This window comes from Cetorhinus maximus, chromosome 9 (assembly GCF_964194155.1).
Source record: "Cetorhinus maximus chromosome 9, sCetMax3.hap1.1, whole genome shotgun sequence".
Taxonomy (NCBI): domain Eukaryota; kingdom Metazoa; phylum Chordata; class Chondrichthyes; order Lamniformes; family Cetorhinidae; genus Cetorhinus; species Cetorhinus maximus.
Window position 1 is genome coordinate 8,273,506 of NC_135887.1, and position 16,281 is coordinate 8,289,786.

Below are 16,281 nucleotides of genomic sequence, written 5' to 3' on the forward strand. Positions count from 1 at the left end.
GTTTAACAACATGCCCTTTTCTTTGTGGCAGTAGTGGCATTCTGCCTCTTTAAATCTACAGACTGCGAGTGCATGATTTCCCCCACAACGGTAACACTTTAACTTCTGGGTTACTGGTGAGCTGCTTCTAGCATTTCTTTTTATTTTTCTAGTGATAGGGACCCTGACCTGCTTTGCGTTAGCCTCCCAGGTCTTCGTGCCAAGCCCGGTGGTAGGTTCCCGCCCTAACTGCAGAACGGCGCCATGTTGCACACTCTGCAGAGCCTGTGAGCCCCTCTCAGCGCTCTCATTGCTAACACTATCTCCATGGCGCGCTCCAGGTCTACCTCAGTTTCTGCAAGCTAACGGCGCTTAATGGTGTCGTTGTTTACGCTGTAAACCAAATAACCTAGCAACATCTCATTTAAAGTATCACCGAAGTCACAGTGCTCCGGTAACTGTTTCAACTTCATGATGTACGTTGCGATCGATTCACCGGGGGCCCTTACTCCAGAGTTAAACTTGAATCTCTGCATGATCACTGAGGGTTTAGGCTGGAAATGGCCTTCCTGAGGTTGACCAGCTCGGTGAAGGATCTGGAATTTGGCGCGTTCAGAGCCATCAAGCTACAGATTAGGTTATAGGTTTTACTCCTGCGGACGTTTAGGAGAATTGCCTTCTGTTTCTTCTCCGTTGTTATTTCGTTAGCCACAAAGTAGAAACCTAATCGCTCATTGTACTGACTCCAGTCCTCGACGGATGAGTCGTACAGGTCAATTCTGCCAAAGAGAGGCATTGCTGGTAAATGTACTTCTTCCCTTAAAATATCAAAATACTCACAATTGTGAGGCGAGGTGCTGCGTTGGCATTATTTATCCTCATCGCCAATTGGAATGCAGGGCTGGTTTCTCATAAGAAGCAGCAAACTTTATTTACAGACTCCTGGTGAGGCTACAAGCTTGTTCTAAGGCCAAGGCTAAAAAGCTCCGCCCCTAAGATTCCCCACGCTTAGAGCTGATTCGTCTGCACTGTCACATGATCCCCATAACGGTAAGAAAAGGCTTAGCTTACAATTACCACAGTTGACTACACAACAAGGTTGACATTCGATTTGGGCGTTCATTGTTCCTTACAGGAGACTGATCTTCTGTAAGCAGGCTTCTCTTTAACATATATAAGCTCGTTATTGATTGTCTTTTCTTTCTTTTCAGCGTGTAACCATGGAAGAACTAATGGATGAAATTAAATCACTGAAGGTGATTGTCCAGTCCCAGGAGAGACGCATTACTGAGTTAGAGAACAAGCTCTCAAAGTTCACCAATGGCACTGCTTAATCCTATCTTCTGCTCTAGCATGCACTCCAAGGTATCCTGCCAAGCCAATTCAACTCATCATTGCCCACCCTGAGAACTCTGGTGGCAAATGATAGTAGCTTTTATAACAATCTACATAAAAGTATGCGCATTCTTAACTCCAGTGAGACAAGATCATGTGGAAGTATTTAATGTTTTGTTCTGGAGTTTAATTGAAGAATTCACAGGAAATATTAAATGATGTTTGGGAACTACAGCGAACTAAAGTCGAGCCACACCTGATCAGTGTTCCTACACATGGTCGTGGACTACTATTGTTAGTGAGCATTAAGGTCTCCATGAGCAGATATCCTCAACGTAAATGCCAGGACTTCTCTTTGGACTGAGGGAGGGGGAGGGGAAAGGAATGACCTCAACATGACCTCTGGTAGACCTGTAGGTCATGTCAAGGGCATCGTCTGGATTGTGGGATAGTCTGAACTGCAATTTTTTTTCAAGTATATGATTCATAAAACAAAGTAACTTTTAAACAATCTCCAGGCTAATATTCTTACAAAGCTCTTCAGCTTATGGCTGCATTGTGTTTGACAAATGAGTTCCGCCAAGGTGTAATAAAACACTATTTAATACATCTAATTTTAAGCTAATGATTTGCACTGTATAAAGTTGTGGCAGTATTTGGCACTTGGCAAAATAGATATTTTATAGCATTCGAAGATAGACACAGGTTGAAACGAGTGGATGATGTGGCTTCTATGGTCCATTGTAAGGCCAGTGTACTCACTCTGAGTCAGTTCTGAAACAGTGATATACAATGCTAGCAAACTCCTAGGGTGTTCTCTGCTATTTTCTTTACTTTTATAAATAAAATGGTTTTGTTTCAAGAACTTTTCACCTATCAGAAATGGAAACCTTTAAACATGATGACTTATAAGTGTGATATTTGGTGTATGCGCTGTGTATTCTGGTAAAATAAGTGCTATTTTATTTTTGTTGTGAGTTTATGTCCATTTTTTTCTATATCCCAGCTCTAAGTTACAATTGTTGCCCAGTGCTAGGATTTCTTTCATTGATTTTCCTTTTTCGATCAGTGATAAGCACCATGTGTATAACTCCGAGTCTTGTACCAAGAGTAGTGACTTCATAGTGTCTTTAGGCACTTTTGCTGTATGAAAATGCAGATGATGCAAACGTGCACTCCTCCCATCATTGGCCGCACTAGGAAATATAACATGGATGCTTGATCATGTTTCAATATCAGAAGAGATTTATTTTCCCATGGGACTTATTGAATTATGGTTGCATTCACAGTCCCTGCTTCTATCTGGCCTATAGCATTGGTGGAAAAAATAAATTGAGTTGGGAGGGAGACAAAGCGCAGGGGGTAACAGGGTGACCCAGCAGCACTCTTCCCCAATGGTCCGTGCCGTGCCTAATGTTCATTGTAATTCTCCACATATAGAGAGAAAGAGAGTGAGGACTGATGGATCTCATGGCTGTTGAGATCTCAGCCACTGAGCCCACTAACAGACTGCTATAGTATCTCTGTGTTTTCCTCTGCTAAGAATGAGATTCAAGTTAAAGCTGCAAGTGTACACAACACACCAGTAAGAGGGAAACTACACACAGTACACAGTGAACAACACAATCCTGTTTACAATGATAGTCAAACCTCCTCTAAGGAGATTCTGTGTAGAGCTCAATGGTTGACTAACAGTAGTAGTCTACCTCCTTAAGACGTTTCCAACTCTTGTGCCCTTTCCACATTAAGCAGAGTTCACTGTAAGAATTCATGAGCGTGTGTGCCAAATTAACTGTTCTGTCAATCTGTTGTTTGTGCTATGTTCTGTGCTCATTCGTGCTGTTTTAAATTCTTTCTGTGCACTGTAACACCAATCATAAATATATTAGTGTATCGTAGTCCAAAGGTAAACCTGTTTTCTTTTTAATGCAGTGTTGGTGTGCTAAAGAAAAGTAACCATCTGGGAGTTGAATTTTTTTTTAAAAAGTTCTAAATGCAGAATGTTCAAAGACTCGATGTTAATAACCTGCTTCTTGTTGTTTGTTTTATTGGAGCCATGTTAAGTAAAAGTCAAAAAGTCACACAGCAGCCTTTTGAAGAACATCGGTGCATATTATTTAACAACCTGAATCATTGCTTTGCCTTATATCATATCAAACCACCAAACACCACACAGAGTTGAAGATAAGAGAAACATAGAAACTAACTGAAGCAAAATACAACTTTATTCAGTTTCTGGACATGTTGGTTCGCAGGTAGTTATTAGCAACTTTTGATCATCTGCTCAACGATTTTTAACACCGCCAATCCAAATCTCTTCAAATCTCTCAAAACATTGTGGCCTTGTTTAAATAGGAACAGATCTCTATAACAGAGGCAATGCAGACATATGTTTAAAGAACAGGAGGCTCACTAGAAATATAAATAATGTTGTGAAGCAGGGGGGCATTTATCTTATGGACTAATTGGCTGTGCCTTTTAGAGTCTTAATGACAGATGAAAATTAGTATTGAAAGGACATTAACTCCACGAAACTGTGTGGTCTGAAGAGGCTAATGGTGCTGTCCAGGAATATGAGACCATTTTGTCCTTGGGCATAATGTATGAAAATGTCTGGAGATATCGTTGTGCCTTGTGTGTAACAGGCAGTTGAAGGTTAGATGTGTATTTTACTTTTTGTTTTCACCTTAATAGAATCAGAGAAAGCTATATTCAGCTGATTTTCTGACATCCCTCATCCATTATCTAACATCTGTGTTTGGTTGCGGAGTCAGGCTTGGTCTTAGTCTCACACTTGGGGCCACTGAAATGGAACAGTTAATAGAAAAGTAAGGCACTAGGGAGGCAGAATGAAATATCTGCCAAACGTGTCTTTTTTGACAAAGGTCCTTGTCTACAACCATGGCATGTTCAGTAGCTTTTACTACAGAACATTTTGTGCTTTCCTCTGCTCTCGCCACCTCCACCCCTGCCACCCCACTCTACCACTGTGGACTTGATGCTCTCAATTGAAGTCAAGCTCGATGACTCTTCAGTGTTTATAGCAGCAGCGATAGAATCCATCGTCACAGGAAGAATCATTGTCGAAATCTTTCTTTTGAGAAAATCTTAGGTCTCCAATCCCCATGCTACTTTTAGTTTTCATTTGGGAGCTAGTTTAGCTCACTTTCATAATAGGGGTAGCTATAAAGACTTTTGGCTGACAAGTAATACTTTCTTGGCCATGGGAAAGACCTTAAATACAATCTGGCTGACTTTTCTTCTGCAGCCAATGTGATATAAGTGAAGACATTTTCTTCAGCTGATATTTATTTGATTACATGACTTAGTGAAATGGTTTCCATCATACGTGAAGCTTTTGTTCAGGTAATTGGTTCCCTTCCTTGAAGAGGTTCACTTTTTTACCCAAGTGCAGCTTTGACTTTCTTTAAATGTTGTTTATTGCACCATTTGACCAGTTAGTGTTACACAATGTTCAGACATATTTTGAATGGTTTCTTTGAATATAATGTCACATATCTGAGGAATGTATCTGGTTTAGAAATAGGAAGAGGAGGTTTAAAGATAAAAAGGAAAAAATTGGAAATCTGAAGTAAAACCGCAAAATGCTAGAGATGCATAGTTGGTGAGTCAGTATCTGAAAAGACAGGTTAATATTTCAAGTGGACACTGCATGAAAACAGAAGATAGTAGCAGGTGATCATTCTTCATTCTGGTGATCAAAGTACAGAGGGGAAATGGAAGAACTGTCTATGAATCAAATCATTCTGTTAGTTCTGCAAAGAAGCAGCGCATGGTTTAAAAATTGTGAACACATGATCATTGTTTGAAATGTCAGAGTGCTGGATGATAAACAGATGGCATCTCAATCAGATCGTGCAAAGGAATTAGACAAAAAGGGAGAAAATTGGCAAGGGAACTAAGTGGAATGTGGATGAAAGACCCTGATAGAAAAATCAAGAAGAGATGGGTGTCCAAATAATCAAATATGACAGTTTGTTAGATTAAAAGTTATTTCTGTTTAAATGAGCCAAATAAGCAAAATGAGATTGTTAGTTATATTTTAAATTGATGGGATTAATGGGAGGGGTGAGCTGGAAGATGAGATCAAGTTGGCTGAATGATTTTTTTTTGGCTTTAGTTACCTACTAAAGTAACAGAACCAAATTGTAATTCTTTTCTGATCCACTTAAAAACTGAAAAGTAATGAAAAATGATTGCAGCTTGAAATATTCCAACTTGCAAAAGAATTTCCAATTTCTTAACACAACCTGGGTTGTAACATAATGTTGGCATCGCAATACAGACAAGAACTGAAGTGCTAATACAGAATTATTAATGAATTTATAGATATGAATATTGTGCATCCTGATTATTTTTAAACATTGGTTTTATGTCTTACTGTCAATTCATTTAAGCCTTTAAATATGTTATACATTATCAGCATCACAGATTTTTTAGCTCAAATTTGCTATTGTTTTCTTGCCACAGTAGGTTTGTTGTTTGAAGCTCATTACATCCAGGGTTAAAAAGAGGCTTTTGACCTCACCTATAGTTTAAACCAATCTGTCCTATTTATATATCTACTGACGGATCAACTAACGGTGAGTTGAAATAAGAGTCTGGAATTCCTTCTATTCGTGTTGTGATGTTTCAGCAATTTGTCATCGATTGTAACTAAAACAAAAAAAGTTGCTGTCAAAAGATATTTAAGATATCCTTTGCACAGGCCCCTCACGTCCCTTCCTCAGATATGAAACACTTCTGCCAAGCTTTGTACTTAGTGGAAGAATTTTTGGATTCCACTTCATGATGGCTATTATTGATGGTGGTTTTCACAGTGACCCTTCTAGTGGATGAAAACTGGTGAAGAAATCTAGCGCATTTAGTTAGATTTACGGGATGCTTAATAGCTGCGAGTGTAGCACTAATGTAAAAGCTCAAATTCCTCTTGTTCTGCAGCAGCCAGTGGACAAATTTATCTTTATTGAACTCAGTGACCTACTTTAAGAAGCATCCCAAGTAGACATATATGGCATGATTGGGAGCTGCTTACCAGCAGGAATACAATTTTACAAGACTCAAGCGCTGTCTTAGGTCATGATCTCGACAAAGACCATTTTTAAATATCACAGGCTGGTTATCATGCCACTTGTATAATATGCACAGTGTGTTCCAAAATGTCCGAAAACGAAATGCCTATATGTCTATAATTAGTGTAGGTGATCTGAAATTACTTGGCGCATTGTAAAGACTTCACTGGCATTTTACATTTATCGCTATCTATATAGTTATTCCTGTAACCATATAAGCTGACTTGGCTGGGGGTGTGGCCTGTGAGAAATACTTCCCACCCCCACCAAGTAAATAAATAACCAGAAAGTGTGGCCTCTTTACCAGTTAATACATTAACCCCTTGATGACTGAAGGACTTTAAACCAACATCTTTCATCATATTTTTCTAAAATGACAGAGCAAATTCTGGGTAACAGAATTCAGTGATATGGTATAGACACATTAATCTTGGTTCCCTCTATCCTGGATATAATCTTACATAAATGGAAAGCTCTAACCTGTGTTCTTCCTGGGCTGACTGGTGCAATGATAGCACAATCTTCAAAAGGTGCTGTGTTTTATTTTCAGAAATCGTGAAATCTTTAAAAATGAATGTGTGTGTGTTTCTGTGCATTTTTAAAACTTATTCCACTGTAATTTAAAAGAATAACTTATCATATCCCTACTGGACAGTAAATACCTGCTCTTCAGTTACTACTCTTTAGCACTACAGTCCAGCCCAAAGTCCATGATGCTAGTACTGTGTAAGAATTTGATGTAATACAGTAACCTTTTGCATGAGAAACATCACAAATGTAATCTGCCATCACTGTAAACAATCTGTAACAATTGTGACATATAAAGGTTGCCCGATCATGCATTGTATTGTATTATAAAAGTAATGTAAATGTTGCTAAGCTATTGAATGTCACCTCGTTTGCCACATTAAAGGTGACATCTACGCATTTTGTTAGCCTAAATAAGGCGCATCAATATTCAAATCAGCAAGAGCGCAATATGTTTAATGTCTCTCTTCTCAATAGGCCTGTGGCCAGTGAGTTCAATCAGTGAAGATCAATTCAACAGATTTGTAAAATAAAAATTTATATTGGTTCTGACTTTTTGTTTAAAAAAACACTTTATTGAAACCAAACAGTTTTTGCCAAGAGATTTAAAAACAATATATTAGTTATGTATATGTAGTCTTTGATTTCGATTTATTAGAGGGCTAAATGCCTTGAGGAGGTTTTGAGAGATTTATTTGGATAAAAATTCATGCAATACTGATTTACAACCAGTAGGTATTGATAATGGCTTTATAACAGTAATAGTAGGCTGTGAAAGCATGCATGCTAGAGACACCTACTGGTATTAAATAGACTTTGCAAGAGAGCTGATACTGAAGACATCAGATGGATATGTTGAGCAGCCTCTGCATGTTGGGAAGGACAGAAATTAACATTAAATGATCATGGATGAAAAAAATTAAAATCCAAAATTTGACCACACATATGATTTGATGATTGTGTTGCAGCAAAAGAATAGCTTTGGGCCTCACTAAACAGGGCTTGATTTTAACAGAGTGGATCTTAAAGAGGATTCCATTGTATGGCCTGTGTGGGTTGACAAGCAAGATTACTTTTTCTTCCAATTACTTAAAAATGTAAGTGGAATCAATCATAATGTAATGCTTTGCAAGTCTTTTAATGATCTTTAAAGAATTTTCCATTTGAGTTTTTTATGGCAGTATCACTTTCCAGCATCCTTTCCACCAAATCGATTGCCTCATAGCTACACATGTATGTCATACATGATGGACAATCCAATACTGGGGCCTGCATCTAATCATTGGTATTGACCTGTAATTTCAGAAGGCAATATAAAGACAAAAATTTATGTAGGTGTGTGACTTGGTTCAGAGGTCTGATTCTAAACTAGCCAGGGAGGACTACAAACCAGGCTTACTAGGACAGTATAGTGCCACTGAATTTTAGTACGCTTAGCACCAAAGTGGGAAAAGAATGCTGGATGTGAGTTATGAGGAGAAGCTTATGAAACAGAGGATGTAGCGTATCCTAGCCGAAAAGAGGGAAAATTGGAGGCGAGAGGCATACATGGCCTTTCTCTTATGGCTACTAGTGGTGAGCTAAGGACGCTAGTGGGGGGAATGGGGTGTGGACCTGTTCCCTAATTTGCAGAAGTGTCATTCCAGGTTGATAAGAAAAGATTGCAGAAAAAATGAAGCTTGTCGCTTCAAAATATGCTCTCTATATATCCCTATTGCAGTTAACTGGACCTATAAAGTTCCAGTGTGACAGATGTGACAGATGCGTCGATCGCAATCAGCACAATGTGTAGGATGGTTTTTCAAATAAGCAATAGCTGAATAATGCACAGGTTTGGCTCAAAAGCACAGGTTTGTTCCAGTAACACACTCTGACATCAGAACGTGAAAACTACGGTTTGAGAATAGGAATATCTGATGTTTGTGAGGTTTTTCAAAAACTTTTCTCCCCACCCTTGCCCTTTACTCCCCAAAGCTAATACCTTCCCCAGTCACACTGTTGACCTTGGTCAGGAAAGTGCATCACACACCTGTTCCTACACACACACACATAGTGTTGTTCCTTGAGCCAACATGTCTTGAGATGCACTTAGATGATGCGAGGAAGAAACAACTTCCTGCCTCTTCCTCATTAAGACGAGGGGCCATGGCAGAGGTGGGGGGGCGGGTTGGTGGGGTTAGACTTCATGGAAATAGTAGGTGAGATTCAATCTCAGACAGGAGTCTCCAGAGCTGTAGAGTTCTACCGCTGCTGTGCAAGTGCACTAAATGGTTGTCGAAAGAAACTCCTCTTCTGGCATGTCACTTTGTAATATTTAGGAACTCTATGTTAATGGAGGCCTTTAGTAGGGCCATTAATAGATGCAAGGGAATAGAGCATTACAAAGGCACAATATTTAAGAAATAACCTCATCAGTCAAAAGTCCACTGAACATATTGAACTCAAGTTGCACAAAGACATTTGCATTAAAAAATGTTACACCCTGTCTAATTTGTAACAACTTATTTGACAGGAATTATATATATTTGTACAAAAAGCTTATATGATCACAATGGCTAACGCTATGCCTTATAGTCTGCCAATTATTATACCTCAGTAGGAGATGATGGATACCAATGTCCTGTTTCACCCAAAAATGTGATGCTTACACTTAAAGACTCAGTTTCAACACTTCTGTAATATTTCTGTGTGAATTTGGAGTAATCATTTGAATAGGTTGTAGTGGAGCTTCTAACACCCAAATCTAAAGTAAAATCAACAAGATCCTTGATCAAAATGGGAGATATTAAATGTAGTGCAGCTAGAAGGTAGCTGAGCTAATCGAGAGAGCATGGATTCCAACAGTATAGCACCAGTTTTCCAATCAGTGATCCCATTGAGTGCATCTCTCTGCTGGGATACTGATTTCCAAATTTACCCTATGCTTCCAGGTGAAAAAGATCAATTCAATGTCTTGATAGACTTATCCTGTCAATTTTAAATAGTATATTACTATATTAAAATGTATATTTGAAAAAAAATTACCTGTAGAGCTTTGTAACAAGATTAGCTTTGGTCATTTTTCTCAATGGGAGAATGCACTGCTTTATTATAGGAGCACTCAAAACTTTCTCCCACCTGAAGAATATTGGTCTGGCCCCATGTTGCTTTTGGTTTGCAAGGGTAATTTGGAAATTATTGCAATCCTGAAAAGAGGGATTTAGCAGTGCAAAGGGTCTGTCATGTAACATTTTTATGGCTTGGAAAGTACTAACCGAACTAAGTTATTTTGGATATATGGAAAGTGGTAATGTCAATTCATGCAACACATCCTGAAAGATTAAGCTTGCATTTCTTTGTAAACTGTAAGTACTATATTGGTCTGGTGGTTGTTTTGTAAGTACACAATAGATTAGGCAGTTATTTATACATTGCCATACATGAATCAGTTTTTGTTCTATGAAAATATATAATTTGAGAATAAAATAAATCAAAACTTACATATGTCTTTTAATACATTTATTCATTGATACTGATGTGACTTAGCACATTCAGCAATCACTGGTATGTCTTAAGGCTTAAGGTGGGCTTTAATGTATGGTACTGGAGTAGGTCAGATGACCAAAAGTTTGATCAAAGTGGTAGGTATTAAGAAGTGTCTTGAGTATTGCTGAAAAGAGAGATGTTGCCAAAGCTTTTTGTCTTGCAGTCATCAAGGCAAAAGCAAGAATGCCAAATTTCAAACAATCACAACAATTTATACTACAGGAGAAAAGGGTGCTGATTGGTTGGCAAGTAGACTTTGGCTGAGGGGTTGCCATTGAGAAAGCAACAAATCAAACATCATGTTCCTTTGGTTGTTTGTAATAGAAAGATTATAGAACGTACACAATCAGCCCGCGCGTGAAAACCCAAAACAAATGTCTATTGTTAGACGTGATTCCACAATTGGGCAGCACTTGCTGAACAATGCTGAGTGCGATTATAGGCTATGCTTAACAACCAATTTAAGATAATCAGTCATGCTCATAACATGGCTCATTTACACTTGCTAGAAGTGACATACATTCACACGCAGGGACACGTTCTCTGCAAACAAAGAAATATGTTCAAGCCTTGCATCTTTTTTTGAATTACCCAAGAGCGTGGGGAGCCTAGAGTTCCCCATTGCTTTCTCCATGGCAACGCCTTGGCAAATCAGACTCGACTTACCAACCAATCAGCACCATTTTCTCCTGTAGTATAAATTGTTGTGATCATTTGAAATTTGACATTTTTGCTTTCTTCGTGATGACTGCAAGATGAAAAGCTTCAGCAACATGTCTCTCTTTTCGGCAATTTTCAAGTTCTATACTGCCAAGTGTCTTAAGGAAGGAAAGCGAAGTAGAGACAGGGATGTAGGGAGGGAATTCCAGAGCTTGGGGCCTAGGCAATTGAAGGCACGGCCACCAATAGTGGAGCAATTATAGTGACATCAGTGGTGGGAGAAACCACGTTTGCGCCAGCGGACAGAGTAGGGGAGCCATCTTCCTATTCGGTGGCTGGAGTTAGTGTTGGGAATTCATGTCATTCTTCATATTAACCAACACCCTTGAAACTTCCTTCTAATTTTCTCTTCTGTGAGTGCAAACAGAATTCACCTAAAGGAAGCTGAACCATGTTTAAACTTGTATTATGATTTATTTCACCAAAAAATCAGCAGATGCAACAACTTAATTAATTAATTAATGCTTGGCACCTTTTCCCTCTTCTGCTATCTCAGGATTGTTTCCTACTCAATGTCATTTAAACCATTCATAACGAAGAGACCACCTGTGCTCTGAGAATACACCTGAGATAACACAATCAGTTCTAGGGCTACAGTTATGAATTATAGTCCTCTGGCCCTCTAGAGAGCTTTGTGAAATTCAAACAGCTCGACATTTGGTGTGGACGAGCAGAATGCTTGTGCCCAAACTAAAGTTTCAACCATGTGCATTTAAATTTAGATAAAAGGAGGAGGCAAAAACAAAAATACCTGGAAAAACTCAGCAGGTCTGACAGCATCTGCGGAGAGGAACACAGTTAACGTTTCAAGTCCGTATGACTCTTCATCAGAACTAAGAAATATAGAAATGAGGTGTAATATAAGCTGGATGAAGGGGGTGGGGGGGGGTGCGGGTAGGACAGGTAGAGCTGGATAGAGGGCCAGTGATAGGTGGAGGCAAAGAAGAGATTGCCAAAGATGTCATAGACAAAAGGACAAAGGGGTGTTGATGGTGGTGATATTAGCTAAAGAATGTGCTAATGGGGATATTAAAGGTAGAAAGCAGGACGAGCAGGTGACAGATGGCCCTAGTGGGGGGTGGGATTGGGGGGAAGGGATTGAAATGGGCTAAAAGGTTGAGATAAAACAATGGGTGGAAATACATTTAAAAATAATGGAAATAGGTGGGAAAAGAAAAAAATATATATAAAAAAATATATAAAAAATTATAAATTATTGGAAAAAAGGGGATCGGTAAGGGGGTGGGGATGGAGGGGAGAGTTCACAATCTAAAGTTGCTGAACTTAATATTGAGTCCGGGAAGGCTGTAAAGTGCCTGGTCGGAAGATGAGGTGCTGTTCATCCAGGAGGAGGAGGCATACTTGTCTGCAATTATGTTTTTAAAACAAAGGAAGAACTTGCATTTGCATAACACCTCTTTATCTCAGGACATCTAAAACCACTTTAATAGATTACTGTTGAAATGCAGCCACCAGATACTGCTTCAGATTCACACTGGGGATTATTTTCACACAGGCGATGATGTGAAAAGGGTGATAATGACTTGACAGCTCATACAACATCTCCCCTGATTTATATTTCCAGTGAAGACATGGACTGCCAATTCACTATTACCTGTTCTACACTAGAGTCAGAATTGCCCAAATATGCCTAAGAAGTTTTAATTCGCTGATGAAGATGGGGGAGGGGTAGCAGGAGATGAGTTTCACAAAAATATTCAATGGTTTGACATGATAATGTGAGTAGACCCCTGTAATGTGTTGGGATTTCCAAGCACAGTAGTGCTGGAGGTCCATTATTGCTGAAATGGGACCCTATTGTAACTCAAATGGACAAGAAAAAAAAGTAACTAGAAATGTGACAGTACTGAATGCACATCCACATGGACTCCAGTGAAGTAGACAGAACTCTGACAAAATGATCCAAACGTTAGGTGCAAGAGACAACAACAGCTGACCAACTAATACACCAACAGTCTTTATTCTTATTCTTACACTGTGCAATGAGGATATTTCACTCTCCATTTAAGGGATGGGTGTATGTTTGTTCTGATCTTGGTACGTCTGATGTTTTGGAACTATTGTTGGGGCTTTGTGTATTCTTGTATTTACATAGCCGAGAAAGTACTAAGTCTCTTCTGTAAAAGCATTGTGCAGCTTGATGTTAGCCACTAGATGTTGAGCATTCCAATTGGGGTGTAGTGTTATGAATCCCTGAGCAGAATGCTCCACTTGTGTTACACTAGCTTCCAAGCATAATTCCTGCAGAACACTGCAGGCAATTCCTCATGGAGCCACTCCACTGGATACCCATTGACCTCTGTCACTTCCAGGACTTTCTGAGGGAAATGATGAGGGGCATATAATACACGCACTCAAATATAGGTGGGCAGATGGCAATGGCATGCAAATAGTGTACAGCATGCAATGCATTTCCTGTGATTTGTATCTTCTGCAGAGTTGCTGTAGCAACAGTGAGATTTAAAAATTAAACAGCAACCTTAGTATGTAAAATTAATTTATGTTGAAAGGGTTAAAGCCCTAAACTAATCTCCTTGATCTTCGCTTTCACCATCGGATTTATGATGATCCTCCTTGACATATGTTCCACGAATGACATGGATTAATTTTAACCATTCCTGCAGCACTATCTATGACCCACAAAGAAAGGGAATGAGCCAGACCCCTTTCATCATACCAACATCTTCCATACCCCCAACTAAATAAGAACAAAAGCAAGACTCTTTTTCTTTTGCTTAACTTTTCTCAAAATGGCTAGAATCGAATGCCAAATGAACTGGCATTTTAAGTGAGAAGATATCGAACCTCACTACCAGAGTAATTTGATAGGTAAAACTGAAGTTGGGGGAGGGGGAAGATTAACATCCAATGCAACATCCCCAGTGAGATCCATCACCACATTAGTCATTGAATGTACAGAATACAGGGAAACTGACACCAAACCTAATGTTACATCAAGAAAGGAACAAAAGAAATCACAGGAACACCTTGGAAAACAGACCAAACAACCAGATAATGACAGGAATGGCCCAATTTGTGTTAAATGACTTGCAGAAAAATGACCTGAAAAAGAGGAGTAATGCAGCTTTAGAAAGAGGAATTTTGAAAATGTCCGCAGTTTATAAAATGGTGTCACACAGCAGGCGGTGGTGCATATTAGCAAAGAGGCTATGCGCAGGTGATGCTTTTTACTTTAATGGAGTCCAACTCTGATCAGAATCAATATATATCTTTCAGAAATGCATTTCGGTCTCATCGCTTTAGCTCCAGACCTCACGTTGCTCTTTCCTTTTGATAAGGAAAGCATTTTTAACTGCTATTTTGGGAACGATTACTTTGGATAAATCTGTCAAAGGTTTGGTGGTGGATCTTTACCCTGGGGAGAGATTTCTGTGAGGAAGGTGGCAGGTTTACTGCAAGATTTATGCCCTACTTTCAATTCTTCATTTTCAGATACTAATGGTGATGAACTCATTCTCAATTATCCATTTCCTTGATGTATGGCCTAACAGTGGAAAAATTCAATTCGCAAATTGTAATTTTTCACTCAGGGCCAGGATTATTACTTTAAGTTAATGGGGGTGCTCTGTAAACATGAGCTTCATATTGGAATGTGATGCTATTTTCAATGGATAATTTATATTTATATTTTTAAAATCTAGAAAAAGACTATAACCGGGCTTTTACTGTCAACCTGTGAAGCAAATTGACTTACACAAAGATGAAAGCAAAATACTGCGGATGCTGGGAACCTGAAATAAAAACAGAAAATGCTGGAAAAACTCAGCAGGTCTGACAGCATCTGCGCAGAGAGAGAAACAGAGTTAACGTTTTAAGTCCATATGACCCTTCTTCAGACTTGCACGAATCCCTGCATTTTTACCACTAGCCTCAAATACAATAGAAGCTGGAATTAATTTCCACCCTAAAGAAATGTTGAATTGGTTGATCGTAAACAGTTGATTCTTTCTCCCCCTGGAAATTGAACATGGGATAGGACCTTTTGGAGGCAAGTTTGAAAGCACTGAAGGCATCCTATCTTAGATGGGCACTTCAGATGAAATGGTACCAGATATAATAGGCTGTTTAACTGGTTGCACTTGGTCTTGCCAAGTATTGGGTCTATATTGGCTCGGTGATATATTGCATGGTGGAGTAACTGGACTTGGGTTCTACACATGTGCTTGCAATCTTGGTTTGGTTGTAAGGAGGAAGCAATGAGTCAGAACAGGAACAGGCCATTCAACCCCTCAAGCCTGTTCCACCATACAACTGTGATCACGTCTAATATGCACCTTAATTCCATTCATCTGCCCTTGCTCCATAATCCTTAATACCCTTAGGACAGGATTTTCCCCTCCAGCTCGCTGACACGTAAAATGACATGCGGTGACGTCGGGGAGGAACTCCCGACATCACCACGCCTCATTTAAATTTTCGGGTAGGTGGGGGTGCAGCAAAATCAGCTGTGCGCCCGCCGACCTGTCAATGGCCAATTGAAGCCATTGGCAGAGTCATTAAACTAATTAAAGGACCTGCCCGTCCAACCTTAAGGTTGGCGGGCAGGCCAGGAGCCCTGGCGGGAATTAGAAAAAGCATGTAGGTTTTTAAAAATGTAATTAAGGTTTTTTAAAAAATTATGGACATGCCCCAACTCATGTCTTAGTGTCACACGAGAGGACATGTCAGGGAATTTTTTTTTTCTATTTTTAATATTTTTTACAGTGGAGGCGATCTCCCTGAGACAGCACTTAGCCTCAGGGGGATGAGTATGCTCTTTTGTGCGCATGTGTGAAAGAGCGTACTCTTGGGTTTAGGGATTCCCGCACTGCCCGTATAGGGGGTGCATAGCGCTTCCATGCAGACGCCTCCGCACACCCGCACTTCAACTTTGCCCCTGATGGGGGGGACAATCCTACCTTTAAATAACAAAAATTTCTCAGTCTCAGTTTTCAATGGATGTAGCCTCAATAGTTTTTTGGGGCAAGAGAGTTCTGATTTCCGCTACCATTTTTGTTAAAAATGTTTGTTGATCTCACCCCTGAATAGCCTCGCTTTAAGTCTAAGGCTATGCCGCCTT

The 16,281-nt window shown here is 39.5% G+C and overlaps 1 protein-coding gene across 3 annotated transcripts in view; it reads left to right on the forward strand.

Moving 5' to 3' along the window:
• LOC144684345 (coronin-6-like) overlaps positions 1 to 8,263 on the forward strand; it is a 326,360-nt gene extending 318,097 nt beyond the window's left edge. For all 3 annotated transcript variants that reach the window (XM_078548008.1, XM_078548009.1, XM_078548007.1), the window contains one exon: positions 1,191 to 8,263. In XM_078548008.1, coding sequence (XP_078404134.1) covers positions 1,191 to 1,313 — 123 coding nt within the window. In that variant the 3' untranslated portion in view covers positions 1,314 to 8,263. The remainder of the gene's footprint in view (positions 1 to 1,190) is intronic.
• The last annotated feature ends 8,018 nt before the right edge of the window (positions 8,264 to 16,281 follow it).